Source organism: Anarhichas minor, unplaced genomic scaffold, assembly GCF_050575085.1.
Source record: "Anarhichas minor isolate MPS153535 unplaced genomic scaffold, ASM5057508v1 ptg000014l, whole genome shotgun sequence".
In the NCBI taxonomy this organism is placed as follows: Eukaryota; Metazoa; Chordata; class Actinopteri; order Perciformes; family Anarhichadidae; genus Anarhichas; species Anarhichas minor.
In genome coordinates, this window is record NW_027466460.1 from 460,474 (window position 1) to 477,730 (window position 17,257).

General features: G+C 46.2%; 1 protein-coding gene across 3 annotated transcripts in view; it reads right to left on the reverse strand.

Annotated features, from left to right (window-relative positions):
- The window catches only part of slit2 (slit homolog 2 (Drosophila)), an 83,707-nt gene extending 78,881 nt beyond the window's left edge, over positions 1–4,826 (reverse strand). For all 3 annotated transcript variants that reach the window (XM_076091860.1, XM_076091859.1, XM_076091858.1), the window contains exons 1-3: positions 4,459–4,826; positions 3,486–3,557; positions 1,385–1,456 (exon numbers count right to left, since the gene is read on the reverse strand). In XM_076091860.1, coding sequence (XP_075947975.1) covers positions 1,385–1,456; positions 3,486–3,557; positions 4,459–4,667 — 353 coding nt within the window. In that variant the 5' untranslated portion in view covers positions 4,668–4,826. The remainder of the gene's footprint in view (positions 1–1,384; positions 1,457–3,485; positions 3,558–4,458) is intronic.
- Between the last annotated feature and the right edge of the window lie 12,431 nt (positions 4,827–17,257).

Below are 17,257 nucleotides of genomic sequence, written 5' to 3' on the forward strand. Positions count from 1 at the left end.
CGAACCACCTCAGCTGACTCCTTTCGACGCGAAGGAGTAGCGGCTCGACTCCAAGCTCCCTCCTGATGACCGAGCTCCTTACCCTATCTCTAAGGCTGAGCCCGGCCACCCTACGGAGGAAGCTCATTTCGGCCGCTTGTAGCCGCGACCTTGTCCTTTCGGTCACGACCCAGAGTTCGTGACCATAGGTGAGGGTAGGAACGTAGACCGAGTGGTAAATTGAGAGCTTTGCCTTCCGGCTCAGCTCCCTCTTCACCAAGACGGTCCGGTGCAGCGCCTGCTTTACTGCTGCAGCCGCACCGATCCGTCTGTCGATCTCCCGCTCCATCTTACCCTCACTCGTGAACAAGACCCCGAGATACTTGAACTCCTTCGCTTGAGGTAGGCACCCCGTCCCCACCTGGAGGGAGCAATCCACCGGTTTCCGGCAGAGCACCATGGCCTCAGATTTGGAGGTGCTAACTCTCATCCCCGCCGCTTCACACTCGGCTGCAAACCGCCCCAGTGAATGCTGGAGGTCACGATCCGAGGAGGCTAACAGGACCACATCATCTGCAAACAGCAGAGAGGCGATCCCGAGACCCCCGAACCTGACGTTCACCTCCCCCCGGCTGCGCCTAGATATCCTGTCCATGAAAGTCACGAACAGGACCGGAGACAAAGGGCAGCCCTGGCGGAGGCCAACACCCACCGGGAACGTGTCTGACTTATTGCCGAGAATGCGGACACAGCTCCTACTGCAGTCGTACAGAGACCGCTTTGATGATCCGGTGTCAAAACTGTGGTAGTGTCAGAAACTCAGTACCGAATTCAGACCGACAGCTACAACCCACGTCTACAAACCAAACGGGTGAAATCAAAGTCCATGAAATGATTCAGAACACACTGGCTGACGAAACATTGTGAGCTCTATTGAAATAAAAAATAAAACAGTGCCAGCTTTTTTTTTTGCCGCATTTTAAAAGAGCAGCAGATGGATGACACAAGTTGATGACATGTTTCCACAATCCCACCATTCACCATGTATTCAAAGCACAATCCTCGGTGTTGCGGTTTGACATGAAACACCACCACCATAACCAAAACAGCGAATGAGGGAACATCTTTAGGAACAATGATCATCCCTCCAGAAGAGCTTCACACACTTCTCGAATCTACGATGACGAGTATTGAAGTTGTTCTGGTGCCTCGTGTACCCTTTTTGTATGTTTTTTCTTTCATCTGTCATCTATGTTTATATGTGCATTTCCACATATGTAAAAAGTAAACGTGTATCTGCTTGGTACGCTTCAGTTTCCAAGCGCAAGCATCCTCAAGTATTTTCAAAAGAAACAGGTGTTCAGGGAGAAAGTGGCGGCAGCTTCGATCCAAAAGTGTAACTCACAGTCTCTCCAGTTCCTTCAGGTCCTGGAAGGCCCCTCTCTCAATCGTGGTGATTTTGTTCTCCATTAGCTGCCTGAGAGAGAAACACAAGAGAGACAGAGTGAGACAATAAGCACTGGACAGAAAAAGGAGTGCTTGAGCTGGCAGAGTGATTTGTGCGATGACACCTTGAGAGGCCAGAGAGAAGGAGAAAGATGGCTAGATGGTGCCACAGATAAGAGTGAGTGAGGAGGAGGGGAAGGTGAAGGAGAGTGAGGTGGGCCACGAGAGAGGAGGCAAAGAGATTGACATTGGAGAGGAGAGGGAGAGGAGGAGGTATGTGGCAGCGGGTGTGAATAAAAAAAAAGAAGAAAAAACGATTGGTGGAGATGGAAAGTGATAGAATGTTGAAACAGCAACAGAGAGAGACAATCAGCGGCGGGTCGATGGGAGCCCCAGAATTGACTCTAAAACTGGCCCATTAGTTGGATGGCGACTCATCTATCATCCAATTTACCCTCCATCTAACCACATAGCTGTGACTACTCATTCACTTACACTAGCTCAACTCCCCCAGGAGCACTGTGCTGACCAAGCCAAGCAGCCACACACACAAACACACACACATTTTATGGGCGGTATGGTGTACACTCATGGCACTCAGATAGAACTAGTTTCAACATTGACATTAGGGCTGCAGCTAACAATTCATTTCATTACCAAAATATACTGAAGACAACCTTTTACAATGCACTAAGTGACTCCTTCAAAATGCTTGTTTTCACCAACTAACAGGCCAAAACCCAAAGATATTTCACTGACTGAGGATATCTGACAAAAAAGTACTTCCAAGCTTTTGTGGCTTTGTTTGCTTTAAAGGTGCTAAAAAAGTCATTCAAGAGCAAATATTGCCTCCACACGGTTAGCTAGCGGTGCTAACAGAGCTAAAAGGGTTTATCACAACACACAGCTCCCGTACTGTTTTTATGTTGAATTATATGTTTTATTTAAATGTAATTGTATTGTTTAAAGATGGTAGCATTACAATACAGTAGCCAGGACTTAAGTTGTGCCTGTACTTTATAACGGTAATAAAATAATAACATGGGGCTCCGTAGTCTGCACCAAGATGGCGCCAACTTTATTCCTCTCAAACACATTCAACAGTAGCCCATTTCCGCTTGTCCTCTCCTCCAGTTCTAGCCTTCACAATAAAAGCCCTGGACGCATACACTGGAACACTGCTTCCCAGAGGGAATTGCGAATTTAGCACTTTAAGGACCGAAATTTGACAGTGCTTGCTAATAATAAAAAAAAAAAAATTCCATTGACTAATTTTTGCAGCTGTAATTCAAATCGCAAATTCAGAGGCGAGGGAACACATGGAAACGGCTAGCATGAATACTGGTATCGCACACGCGCACAAACACATGCTCAATCGAAGACATAATCTCTGGAGGAATTCCAAAAATGTATATTCCAAACGTTCACTTATAGCAGCTGGATAGCACGCGCATGCACACACAAACACAATAAAAGCACGCTATTCCTGTTCCACTCTTAACCTGGACTCATCCCAGGAGAGAAACTTGTTCTTACTTGACTCTCTTTCGTTTTCCTTTCCTTGCACCCTCCCTCCCATCCAGCATGCATTCCTCCCTCCGCGGTTACACCTAACGACCGCTATCTCCTTCCCTCTCTTTGCCCGGTGGTTAAAATAACCCCTCCTGACACTTCCACTGGCAGATTAACGCGACAGCATTAACAGGTGCCGCCGCTATTCTGTTTGGACACACACACACACACACACACACACACACACACACACACACACACACACACACACACACACACACACACACACACACACACACACACACACTCAATGAAATCGCCGCTTCTTCTAGACGCAGTGCCGCATGCGGCAGCTCCAGGGCTGCTGAATGAATGAGCCACGATGTCTGACCAGGACTGGGAACTGTGTGTTGTGGGTTTTTGTTGTTGTTGTTGTTGTTGTTGGGGGAGTTGTTTGAATTGTAAGGTGAATTTTTTTTGTTTTTCTTTTCCATCTGCAAAAAGGAAGAGAGAAGAAAGGAGAAAAATAAAATATAGAACACACTTACAACACTCGCAGATGCCTCAGTCCTGCCAAATCCGCCTTTGTGATTTTAGTGAGGTTGTTTGCATTCAGATCCCTGGGAGGAGAAAAGGTTAAAGAGAGGGACTGTGAGTAGGCTGCATGAGATATGATATGATAATAAAATATAAAATAAAAAACAAGGACAAAGAAACAAACTGAAGGTTGTTTTTTTAACTTGGTGTGCTGCGGACGATGCGTGGATTGTCATTTGAGCGTCAGAGGAAGATTGAGGAGGCTGCACCACGCACACATTCTCATTTCATCAAGGGGTCTCCGGCTAATAAAACGCGGGCCTGTTTAACTCAAAGCCCACTTGTCCAAATCCGTTTTTGATTAACTTGCTCGGGTCTGCAGACAAGCCGACGTGGTTCGGAGGCTGCGCTGTGAATGCAACAGTGCGAAACCACCGACGCGACATGCAGCGGCGCACCCGAACTTCAGCTCCGCGGTTCGGCGATAACGAATCCAAACACGCAGCAATCAGAACTCACGTGTTCTTTCTTTTTTCATTTTTCATTTTTTCTTATTTTTTTACAGTTTATGTGACAAAATAACACGTGCATGGAGCTGAATTGACAGATCCTGGTGCAGTTTTTAACGTGTTAGTTCTCATGTAAAGCCCTGCGCTATTAAGACGCGGTCCCCAAGGAAACACTCCTCCCACTACCGTCAGCATGCAGTTTAAAAGGACAGAAACAAATATTTAGGTTTAAAAAAACATAGGAACAGTATATGACCATAAAAACCTTCAGGTGAGGCACAGCTTTATTAAATATAGACTATAAGAAGAGTATAATGTCAGTGCACACTTTTTATATATGGCAGACAAATAAACATATTCTAAAGATATTTTCCTCTGAAGTGTGTTGAAATTGTTTGGGGAATGTTATGCGCAGATTGAAGCCGAACTGCGCTGCTAAGGCTTCTCTCTCTCCCCCCTCCCACTCGGTACTCACAGTCTCTCCGTGTTGCGGGGTATGTTCCTGGGCACGCTGCGGAGCCCCTGTCCGTGACAGTCCACTGTAGTCCCCGTGCAGGAGCACTGTGCCGGGCAGGGCTGTCCGTCCGCTCCACCGGACAGGACCGATAGCAGAACGGCCACCAGCAGCCCCAGCGCGGTCACCGGGGAGCGGCCGGGGCCAGCGGGGCTCAGAGCTCCCACCATCACTGCGGCAAGTGGGGGGCCACAACGTGAGACCCACAAAAAAAATACTGAGAAAACACAAGGGCGTTGAAAAAAATAAAAGCCACGATATCCCCCGAAAGCAGCTCACCAAACTCTGCGGCGCGAACGGGATGCTGTCCTCCCCTTTTCGTTGTCCTCCCCCCCCCCCCCCCCCCCCCCCTTTTCAGACGTGTGTTTCCGAAATTTCTCGCTCTGAATTTACATTTGGGTCTCCTCGGAGAGGTTTTGATGCCTGAAGGCTGTGAACCGGGAATTTGGTCCCCACTGGGCAGGCAGAGGGGAGGTCGACGAGGCGGCGGACCGGCTCTCTGGCTGCGCTAAAGCGGGGCAAACTTCCACATGTCCCTGGCATGCGGTGCCCAAATCCCCCCGGTTTGTGTGTAGGTGTGCGGAACCAAAGCCAGTTAAAACACCTCGATCCTTGATCCGATCCAGAGAAACGCACACTTTAGTGCGCACACACGCGCGCGCTCCAGGTGAGGCTGTCTTGGTTATTAATTCACAACACGCGTCCGGACAGGAGGCAGCGGCAAGCGGCGCTTAGTTTCCCCACCACCAAAAAAAAAAAAGAAGCTCAGCAGAGGTCACCGTGGTGGACAGATGTTGGTCGATCCGATCATGTATCAATAGCCGGTCAGTGGCAACGGTATAGGCAGCGCGAGGGAGGAGAAAAAAAAGCCCCGTAAAAGACCAGCGCGCAATACTATAATCCAACTCTGCGTGGTGCGTCAAAGCGCTGCTCCCGAGAGTGTGTGATAGGGAGAGAGAGAGAGAGAGAGAGAGTTTCCTGGACAGACGCAGTAGCAGACGTGCCCGCTACTGCCGTGTCTCTCTCTCTCTCTCTCTCTCTCTCTCTCTCTCTCTCTCTCTCTCTTTCACACGCACGCACGCACACACTCGCGCTGCGTTTTTCCCCCTCAAGGTATATAGCAGCAGGTTTCCAACTGGCCGTCGGTCAAACAGCAACAGTTTGACCTCAGACTGGGACTTTGATTCCTCGCTGCAGTGTCCCCGGTCACCTGATGCTTTATTTATCTGGCCTCAGGAAGGCGACAGAGCGTCTCGGTGAAATCTAACGTGGACAAAATGGGGGGGGGGGGGGGGGGGGGGGGGGGGGGGGTTACCCATCCGAGTCTTTAGTTTCCACACGACCGGATTCAAGGACTGAAGCGCTGTATCTGAGACACATTTGTCGCTCTTCAGTGTCCACTTAAAAAAAAGACCTTGAAACAACACCTGTTGTCCCGGGATGGATAAACACTTGTGTTACCGGTTGAGCCCTCTACAACGTTCATATCTCAACTCAATTGAAGTCATCTTTACGGATGGGATGAGGATTTAGTTTCTCAAATGGTGCATGAGCTTCATAAAGGAAGTATCATGAGTTTAAATGAGAGCGTTCGGCAAACTGCCAATGGCAAAATGCTACAAAACAAAAGCAGCCTATAGGACGGACTCACAGGTCATCAGGACGTACATTTTGCAAATGCACGGTTTTTAATGATGTTCAATGGTGTGCTCAACAGTTCCTTTTCTTTAACCATTATTTACTATAATATTATTATTGAAATGTTGGTGATCTACTTCAAAAACATTTTTTTAAATATTCTCATTATGTCCTGACATCAATGAAAAAAATAAATCCAGTTTCTGTGGCTGAGGCAGGACTTAATAATAATAATAATAATTTCCTTCAGCCGGACCGTGCTGATTGGACGGGCCACCTGCTTGTCCACCTTCCTGGTCACCTGTGCGTTTTCCTGCCCTTCCACTCATTGCTCGTCACCTGAGTCTTCCACAAGCTGCTAGCTGAACAGCTGCGAGTAACAACAGCCATGTTGTTTACGTTCATGATGATCATTTGTGTGTGTGTGTGTGAGGGGGCTTTGGATGGAGGCCTGAAGGGGGTCGGGCTGTCAGTTTTCGCCAACTTGGCAACTTTTTTTGCGAGATGTAGCAACTTTTTGAACTTGTGTTGCTATACTGTCATTGGAAAAGAGTTGTCAACGCTGGGATGGGGGTTGTTGCAGTTGGTTCAATGACCAACCCTGCCTTTAATTGCCTTCACAATTTCAGTCATCGCTTTCGAGCCAACAAGAGGTCCACTGTGAGGACTCGTAATTTTTTATTTTGCGCAATAAATAAGGATGATCGTTTTTGTCAGCCGTTTTATTATGGCTTTTACAGTCTTAATTTCATTAATACAATTAAAGTGAAGGTCTTCTTCTCAACACATGCGCTTTGTGCAGCGGCGAGGGGAGAGAACTTTAATTCAAAACTTACCTATTCTTTAGGCCTCTGCTCGAAAATTGCATACCCATACTAAGAAGAGTATATCTCTGCAGCCACAAGGTATATTTGAATAATTGTGGTGTTATAATAAAGGGAACCCTTGTGAGATTTGTTCAGATGTGTAAATATCAGTATATATGTTACTGGTTAAGAGTAAATGAAGATGGGACACAGCACAAATTGAAAGGTTTCAGGTTCGCCTAAAAAGAAAAGCATTTACAGGATTATTATTTATTTGGAATGATGCAGTTGCAGGCCTAAACCTCTCCCTAATCATATCACAATATGTGAACAGTCTCTCTGCAAAGTGTGACTTTGATAAAGTGAAGCAGAACAAAATTAGAGAGGTTTTAGTACAGAGAGTTCAGGCGAGGTCTCCAAAATGGTCAGTTTGGCACCACCTGTGCCATTTGAATTTTCTCATGTACCAAACTATATATTTCACTTGTATATCACTAATGGTGTTCAATACATCCAAATACAGCAGTTTTAGCTTTATTTTGAAAGTCAGAATCCTCTCTGAACCCTCTCTGTGTCTCTCTGCGTACTGGAGTTTTTCTCGATATCAGCCCCCTGTGAGTACGCAGGGCTCTATCTCAGCAACCCATTGGTCGATTTCAGTGATTGACACCTCATTTGAAGCGTTAGAGCCAATATAATTTAGCTATACTGACCAAAATGAGATTAACAGCACTGTTAGCCAATCAGAATCAGCAGGGCGCCGTCCTGTGAGACGTTGCTATGACGCAAGGCGATTCTCAGACTTCCTGCTTGGACCCACAGCCACCTAGAAACGCCCGGAATGATTTTAGTGTAACACAGGATGTAGGTCTAACGTATTTCTGTATGGAATTACCGGAAACATATCGATGAAAAACAGCAAAGGTAAGAACATTTTACAACTATCGTTTGATGAAGCGATTTCTGTTGTTGGTGTTCTTTGGCTCATATCTCGCTGATGCTTTGTTGTAGCTGGATTTGAGGTATATGTCCGGAATCTTTTGAGATATCGTAGCATGTAAAAACGGCGTACATTATTGTAGCCCAGGTTCTGCTGTTTAATCTGATGTGCAACATCATTATATTCGTTTGGGATAAGTGCATTTTTTTCGATGGTATATGCTAAACTTTCTCCACAGCCCCCAAAAAAGGGGGCGCTCGGGCTCAAGCATATATTTGACATTTTGAACATCATTTGAGATAAGAGAACGATGCTATCTTTTGGGAATGTATCATCACGGATTAATGATTCTATCAGTATGATGGGGTTGTACTCTCTTGAAGTCTCCTCCAGGTCTCTGAGGTGTTTGCTGTCACACGCTAATTCAATTGTTGAAACTTTTTACGTCAAAGTAATGTGTTCAGTAAATACGTTGCTTAGTACAACATTGAAAAGTTTCACAGTGACTTACAAATACTTCCATAAGGTAATCTCACTACTAGAGTCCGGTGCAGAACAGTACAGGTCAGGGATCAGTGACGTTCCGTCTGAAGATGACAGATCTGTGGTGAAGCCTGTCTTCCTCTCTCCTCTTGATCCCTCTCCGGCTCCCAAGACAGGACACAAACAGCTGTGTGTGATCGTAATGCCAATGTGTACTATGTGTGTGTGTGTGTGTTTTATACTGCTCCCCACAAATCTCCAATCCTACCCCTCACACACACACACACACACACACACACACATACAGTCTACCCAGGATAAGAGACAAGAACAAAGGGGAGGAGTCAGTGACACGACAGCCGACAGGAGGGCAGAGGCCGGTCATTGATGGCGGTGTGCTGTGACTAAAGTGAGGGAGGAAAGAAAGGGGAGGAGATGGAGGGTGACCCCCTTATCTCCCGCGTTACGACGACGCTTCAGGGCACATGGCCTGTTTGGTCACAGTCTAACCTGCCCTGCTCTCTTCTCAGGGCAATATTTCCTCCCGTTTGTCCAGAATACATATTTCACTGCTCCGTAAATAACAAAGCAGACCAGTCAATTGTATTTATAAAGCCTAAATTGACATTTTTCCCCAAAGACTATTACAATCTGTTCAACGTTGGTTCAGATAGGGAAAAGGCCAAAAACAAACCAAAACTACCTACTTTGGCTGCCGTTGATACAGATTAGACAAAGACAACAGTCATGAACTCACCTTTTCGAGAAAAACAATGACAATATTGGGTATATTGAAATACAAAAAAGGCACAAATAACTCATTTCAAGATTCATCATACAGAATGTTACAGATGATAAATATGGAACAACACAAGAGGAGAATAAAGTCACACGCTGTCAAATGTAGTGCCCCCCTCCCCACATGGTGGAGTGGACGTGTCTCATACTGGTTGTAGAGTCAGCGTAGCGAGGATGAGTGGGTCTAAAAACACCAGACTTTTCACCCAGGAGGCCGCTGTTCGTTGTTTTGTGTGACACCCTGAAGGGACTGTCGCTTAACTTCCGCACTTAAATTTACTGTGAGGAACTTTAGTAACTAGTAACAGAACAGTCTCAGTTTAATACGGATGCCTCTACATGACCTCAGTAAACGAGACCATCGGAGAGAAGACTGGCTATTTGTATATAGTTATTCTTAATGCTGAAATCATGGAGGTTCACCAGAAACCCCTTCAGCTCAGACTCCAGCGGTAACGACCCGTCCCGCCGCAGACAGACCCAGACCCAGACTGTATGTCACTGTTGTTCAATGTCATCAACCCTTCAAGTGACACGAACAAAGATCTATTATTTTCACAGCTCGGGAAGTTAGATGACATTTTCAGTGAAGGCAGGCGCAACTTGAAAAACTTGATTTACATTTACATTTACATACAGTCCATCACAGCGTTATATTTTTAGTCTTACCACTCTCCACCATTCTAATAGATATACATTTTGTGATTTTGATTTAACTATATTAGACATTTGAGTGTTGAGACAACAAATAATTACCTTAAAATTGTTTTGTTTTGAAGTTACTTTCAGGAATTTTCACCAGACTCCATTTAGAAAATCTCGTTTTACTGCAGCAGGGGTCTGGCAGTCGGCCCCGCTCAGTCCTGGTTCTGGTTCTCCAGTGCCTCCCTTCTCTCTAGCGACCGCAGTAATACAACCTGGGTCTCCAGCAGCGTGGTGTCAGTGTTAGCTCCCAGCTGCTTCCAGGAGCTGAGCTCTCCTCCCGCCGGAGCTTCAGACTGCGAAGCCAGTTCAGCATTGGGTCGCCACATTAAGAATATACTACGTATATAGATGATGACGATGGTCTCGTTTACTTATGAAGTTCATATAGAGGCATCAGTGCTAATTTGAGACTGATTCACAAGTTAAAAGTTCCTCACAGTAACTTTAATGATCATGCTCTAACCAAGGCCCTGACTCGCCTCGGTGGTGTTCTGCTAAGCTTTTGTGTTAAAGGAATAAACCAAGTTGTCAGAAAGTCAGAAACAGTAACAACAGGTATCTGACCCAGAGAGCAGTCTAATTTTAGACCGAGGACTCTTTGTTGGATGTACAAATGATGAATGAATGGAGTCTTTTTTATTTTATCTACCATTGAAACTGCCCATCCCACATTGGACTTAATGTCCCACAATAACACCACAAATTTAAAAAAGACTCCCATTCACATTGAGAAGAAAGCGCAGCGCAAACAAGTGGAAGCATGCAGTAATTATGACGTCACAGTTTACAACCCCATTCATGTGTCTTTATTCTTAAAATTCCAATTGTTGTTTTTTTGTTGCTAGATTTGACAGGTTAGGAGGGCTGCAGAGCTGCTAATGAGAAGTGGATCTGTCTGACGGCTGTGATGTTGGCGCGGCTCAATCTAGCCTGTTGATTTAGGAGCTGTTTGTGTTATCTTTGGTTTATGGCCATGCAGTAAAGCTGAAGAAGGTGTGGAGGTTAGTATGTGTGCATGTGTGTGTGTGTGTGTGTGTGTGAGCAGAGGTCAGTTCAGCCACCTGGCCTCTGGACAGCTGCTACTGAGACACAATGCTGCTCAGAGCTCGTCCTACTGTACACACACACACACACACACACACACACTTGCAAATATTCATTTATGCACAGACACGTTGACACCGTGCGGCAGACAGACACACACACAGAGACAGACAGAATTTTAAACAGTTTATTACATCCATGTATTAATTAAACACATTAATCAAATCTGCTGTGGCTTTGTCTCCATCAGAGCCACACTGTGTGCGTGTGTGTGTGTGTGCTGCCTGATAATCACATCATTAAAAACCAATGATGTTTGTGTTTGGACTGGCACTGTCAACGCAGGGGTTGGTTACACAGCTGCAGCGACACACACACACACACACACACACACACACACACACACACACAGACAGAGGGATGAACACAGTGCCACACCAAAGCACACAAACAGCAGCATTAAAAAAAACAATTCCTCCTCCCGTCTTGGTTTCCATTCCCTCCCAGCCGTCAGTTTCGTGCTGATGTAATCCGTCCATGAGGTGTGTTGAAACTGGACCTGAAGTGTGTTAAGTGACTGGTTACTTTTGTCGTGACGGGGACGGGTAGGCCGTCGTCTGTCTCACACACACCCAGACGCCCAGGGCCCCGGGAGAGATGCTGAGGAGGTGAATGGGATCCCATGAAGGGGCTGGTACGTTGGGAAGGTGTGTCTGGTTTCACATGTTAGGTGTGCGTATATTGTTGTGTGTGTGTGGGACAAAGAGACAGAAATGGTCAGTAGGAATAGGGCTCACTATTTTAGTTTTTTCTTACTATAAAAGCCAGTATTTATTAGTCATTATTTGAATATTAACAACAGTAGAAGATTTGATGAAAAAACACAATTTACAGAGCAAGATATAACCATCACAGTCATCTTTCCCTTACATAGGGAGCAATTTAGCCTCTGGTGTCTTGCTTAACGACACTTCAACATGTAAGAGGTTGGGAATCAAACAATTTAACAAAGCTACTTTTTTGAAAAATTCTAAATCCTGCATTGCTTACACCCATGTTCTCTTCGCTAACATGCTTCTTCTGCTCGCATGTGCAGTTGCATTCGCATCTTTCTCTTCACTTCTCTATGACTGGAGGCAGGCTGATCTCATGAAGCGCTTATATCTATATACCTAAGAAAAATGAATGCACTGTAAGATGTCCCACAAAAGCAAATCGTATGTAATCCAAGTGATCATTAACCAGGAAGTTTAAAGACCGCAAAAAGTCAGGCCAGGCGGGGCGGGAGGGAGGTGGATGGGTCAAACAAACATCGATGTTTCTTCCAGGAGACTGCTGTTCCTGCCGCGTGTGAAACAAGAAGTCAACGTTGATTTATCCGTCACGTAACTTTGGTACTTCAATAACGCCACAAGTATTTCCCGATCTTTTCCTAAACCTAAGAAGGTTTTTTGCCTAAACCTGGCTAAGTATTTCACGATTCTTCCCTAAACCTAACTAAGACGTTGTTTTGCCTAAACCAGTAATTCACGATCTTTTCCTAAACCTAACAAAGTAGTTTTTTTTGCCTAAACCTATAGCTAAGTATGTCACGATCTTTTCCTAATCCTAATTAAGTTGTTTCCTGTGAAGACGGAAGTTAATTTTGAAAAGACTGCATGAAACGAGCGGCTATTGACACGTGTTGCTGGACTTTCGTAGGAAAACACTCAAAAATGAGCGGTAACTTTTCGTAGGATATCGTAGAGACACTGTGTCGAGATACAGGAGAAAAACCCTTGTTTGCAGTTTACATCTCCTCACAGCACAGCAGAAAACACATTTGGGGCCGTGACATTTGTTCAACTGCCATAAAAATGATTTGAAATTGTTCTGTTGAAAATGTTTTTAAAAAAACAAACATGTTACATTGTCTCGGGTGGAGGCATTCATGCCTGAGTGTCTATGTTAAAGCCGGGAGTTCATTTGAATGTTTAGCAACAACAGAGGAAGGTATCCAACCAGACATGACAGTCTTGCATATTTCCCCTCATGTCGCAACAATAGAGTCTCAGCCGCTCTAATCCTTTTACACAATTATCCCTCAGTGTTTGTGTGTTTAAGCGCAGCGCCTCCGACTGCGGCTTTTTTTTCCACAGACGCGAACCAAAACAGCCCAACCGCCATTATCCTAAAATAGCCCGTAAGAACAAGATAAACATGTGTGTGAAACTAATTGTGCGCTGTGCAGAGCTGGCTTGTTGAGGAGCGTTGTTGTGACAACAGATCCAACATCTGTCTGAACCCACACGTTCCCTCGTCTTGCCAAATTGGGGAAGATGTAGTCTTGGTGAAGGCGAACCTGATGAAGATCAATGGGTATTCTACGCTGAGCTAAATCAGAGGAAAGAATAAACAACCATGGGTAATAATGCTCTCCTTTCCTTGGTAGTTTTTCCATCAGAGAGCCACATGGAGTTGATCATTTGCGCCATAAAACGCCGCCTCCCGACTCACTCCCTCGTATATCCAACTGCACAAACACTTCAGCGGCGGCCTCCGCACTGGAGATATATCACCTGTTCCTCGCACCTTGCATAATCAAGGAATTTTGTCAGAGGATTTGTTCATGCAAAGGCAGCCCCCCCCCCAAAAAAAATGGCAAAGAACAAAGGCAAGTGACAGGAAGAGCACCGTGAAATAAAGGCCTCAGCTTGATGTGAGAGTGCCAGAGCACGAGGAAGCGACCGAGTGAGTTATAGTCTTATGGGTCTTAAATACCGACAGTGCGATTCCCCGACAAGGGCAGGAGCCTCGTTGCACACGGAGCTTTACAGCAGAGCGCTGTCTTGTTGCAGACGCTCAGGGATGACGCGAGGAGTCCTAAATCCGGTAAGAGTAAATCATTTTGAGGCTTTGGAACACTTCTGAAGCGCAGCACAGGTGATTGCCACTGCGGTTATGTATCCGTCGCATTTCATTGTCACATTGTTGTGCGGGAATCGCAAAGGGTGAGAGCCGTTCAACAGGCAGGAGGCTAAAAAAAGAAGCATAAGAACACAGAGAGAGAAAGAGAGAGGGGGGGGTCGAGAAAAACTGCGCAGAGACAGGGAGGCAGAGAAAAATAGGAAGAGTCCTCGGGAGAGGAAGAGAAGGAGGCGAGAGAGTGAGAGGGAGGTGTGTGGAAAGAGGAGTGTGGGAAAAATCAATATGCTCTCTGGAGCGACTGGAAGAGACAATCAGTCCCGTCTGACCCCCGTCTCCCCTTGGTGTCAGCGTGTGCGAGTGCACGCATGTGTGTGTGTTTGTGTGCCTATATGCGGTTGCAAATGCTGCCATGTGTTTGTAAGCGACGCGGCATGTGTAGTCGTAATCATACGTGTGTGTGTGTGTGTGTGTGTGTGTGTGTGTGTGTGTGTGTGCGCGCGCTTCCATCTCCTCTTGGGTTTGCTGTCCTCAGCTCAAACGTGTTTTATTGGTGTGACCGCTGAGGGTGGGAGGAGGATGCCAGGGGGGGGGGGGGGGGGGGGGGGGGGGGGATCGTTATCAACTTTACGAGGAAGGACGGATCGAACGACGACTCCAAGCAGAGTTGAAAACGGGAGGAGGCCGGCGTCACATCCTGCAAAGGGAAGGGACACTCTCACAGCTTCAGCCAACTCGCTTTAACGCTGACTCCGTCCACTAAGGGTCGCATTCACGCACACAAGCCAGGGGCTATGGGCCACATGTTCTCAGATTGCTTTGATAGCTATTATTATTATTATCAATATAAAAGAAGAAAGAGCTCCTTTTGCTCTCTCTCTCTCTCTCTCTCTCTCTCTCTCTCTCTCTCTCTCTCTCTCTCTCTCTCTCTCTGTATATGTGTGTTAGCATGTTAGCCGGCCTCGAGGCTAGCAGCTTTCACGGGCCGTCCACTCGACGTTCGGGGGTTTGTAAAGCCGGCTCAGCCCGCCATTGTGCAAGTCCCGCTCCTGAATTCAGTTTGTCCATCTGACCCCCCCCCCCCCCGGGGCGCCTCTCAGACTGACAGGGGCGGGGGGAGCGAGGAGGTTAGATGGATAGATGAAAGGCTCCTCTGAGAGAACGAGAGAGAGAGAGAGAGAGAGAGAGAGAGAGAGAGAGAGAGAGAGAGAGAGAGAGAGAGAGAGAGAGAGAGAAGTCCACCAGTCCCTCCGTGCCGCCGTCATCCGATCACTTCCTTCATCCTCTCCTCCCGCCGCCCTCCTCCACGCTCCGTCGCTCTGCTGTGCAGTTGCAGGGGGTTAATTGAGGTCCGAACGGCAGGGGGCCCGTTATGACACCTTTGCTCGAAGAACACACACACACACACGATTCTCTGCACACATCGTGAGGCAATAATAACATGTCATGACGTGGGAGTTGCACAGTACTCATCATTTTTTAGTGTTAGGATACACAGCAGCTGTATTGTTAGTGTATGTTTTTGGAGAGCGAGAGTAAGTGTGTGTGTGTGTGTGTGTGTTTGTGTCTGTGGGGGGGTGATGTCAGACTTAATGATGGTCTCCACCCTTTTTGGAGAAGGCTGCCTCGCCCCAAAATCAGGAACCAACTGAATAAATCCCACAATTAATCCAACGAGTCAGCGTGGTGCATCGACACACACACAGCGGAATAGATTGACAGGTGTGCGTGTGTGTGTGTGTGTGTGACTAGCAGATGGTAGGCCGGTAATCTGTTGCCAAATTCACTGTGTGATCATGTAAAGGATCACACGCGCACTCAAGTAACACAAACACCCCTGCAGCTAGACCCAGACGTAAACAAAACGCACAGACACCCGCGACGGGGCGAGCGGGACGATCGCCGATGCATCGCCATCAATCTAAATTAGTCTTTTTCTTTCGTCTATTCGGTCTCGACTCTTTTTAAAAAAAAATCTCATTGTGGAGTCTTTAATGTGAAACGGTGGCTGCGTTGCTGCAAGTGTGTGTGTGTGTGTGTGTGTGTGTGTGTGTGTTGCAGTTAAGATGTTGATTGAAGCTGAAGTTTAGCAGTGGGAAGCTTTACATCAAAGACTGACATTCACCTTTCATATCCTCTCCTTTTGATGCAAACACACACACACACACACACACACACACACACACACACACACTTCATGGGAATAGGGAACCGACAGTTTCACTAAATCAAAAATTGACATTTGCTTCAAACCTCTGCAATACAGAAAGTCTCATACACACACACATACACACACACACACACACACACACACACACACACACCACACACACACACACACTTAGCACAGATAAGGATCTCCTGCAGGGGTTCCGGGGCCCCTTTTTGGCACACAATCTACTTACACAGAACACTCCCCGTGCTTTGCCACAATGAACACAATATATATAGACGCACACACGCACACACACACACACACACACACACACACACACACACACACACACACACACATTTGGCAGCAACATCATCAGGCAACAGATGCTTCTGAATGAGCTTCTTTGCCGGGCCGTGATTCATAATGTGGCCATTGAAAATCACTTTCAGCACATTCATAAGCACTTATAGCCCGGCTATGAATATTCACCGCTCCGAGGCTCGGATTCACACACGGACATGTGAACACACACGCAGGGGGAGATGCCAACTGATGCTTTTTTTATTATTTGAGATTCTTTAAAGTATTGTTGAACAAGATTGATTACGAGCAATTTAAAGTATGCAGATCAATTTCTTTTTTTTTAAACAAAAGTAATGCCTCGGGTCTCTGGAGGAAATTACTTTCCAGGGTGAGACTATGTGCCAATAGGATGCAATTAACTTTAATAACAGGTTGAAATAAAAGACGGTGTCCCCAAAGGACTCTCGAGAAAACCCCCATCTCTCATCGTCGCTGCTCATCCACAATCTTATAACACTTAGAAAAAAGTCTTTCCAAGTTTTCATCCCCTCTCCTCTGGTTATCGCTACTCGAGGGATTTAGAGTCGAGCTCTTACAGTCGGTGACTCATCCTCGGGTTTGAGCCTGATGCGATTTCCAAATATCAACCGCAGAATTAGAGGTTTCTTTGAGCTTTACCTTTAGTCTCGCAGCAGCTCCACAGTTTATAGTCACACTTCGCAATAGTCACACTTGGAGACACTGATTATCCATCGTCTTATAAAGAAAGACAGACAGACAGACAGTTTGACAACTGCACAGCCAATGTTTTTAGAACCCTCACCTTAACCATATCCCCCGTAGACTTTTTGACCTCTGGCAAAGCAGTCCCATGTTCAGAAAGTGCTTTTGCATACAACAAAACCTGTGTCTTTTCAATACCACTATCTGTGTGACCCCCCCCCCCCCCCTCCTCAGTACATGAACATTCCAAAAACTAAA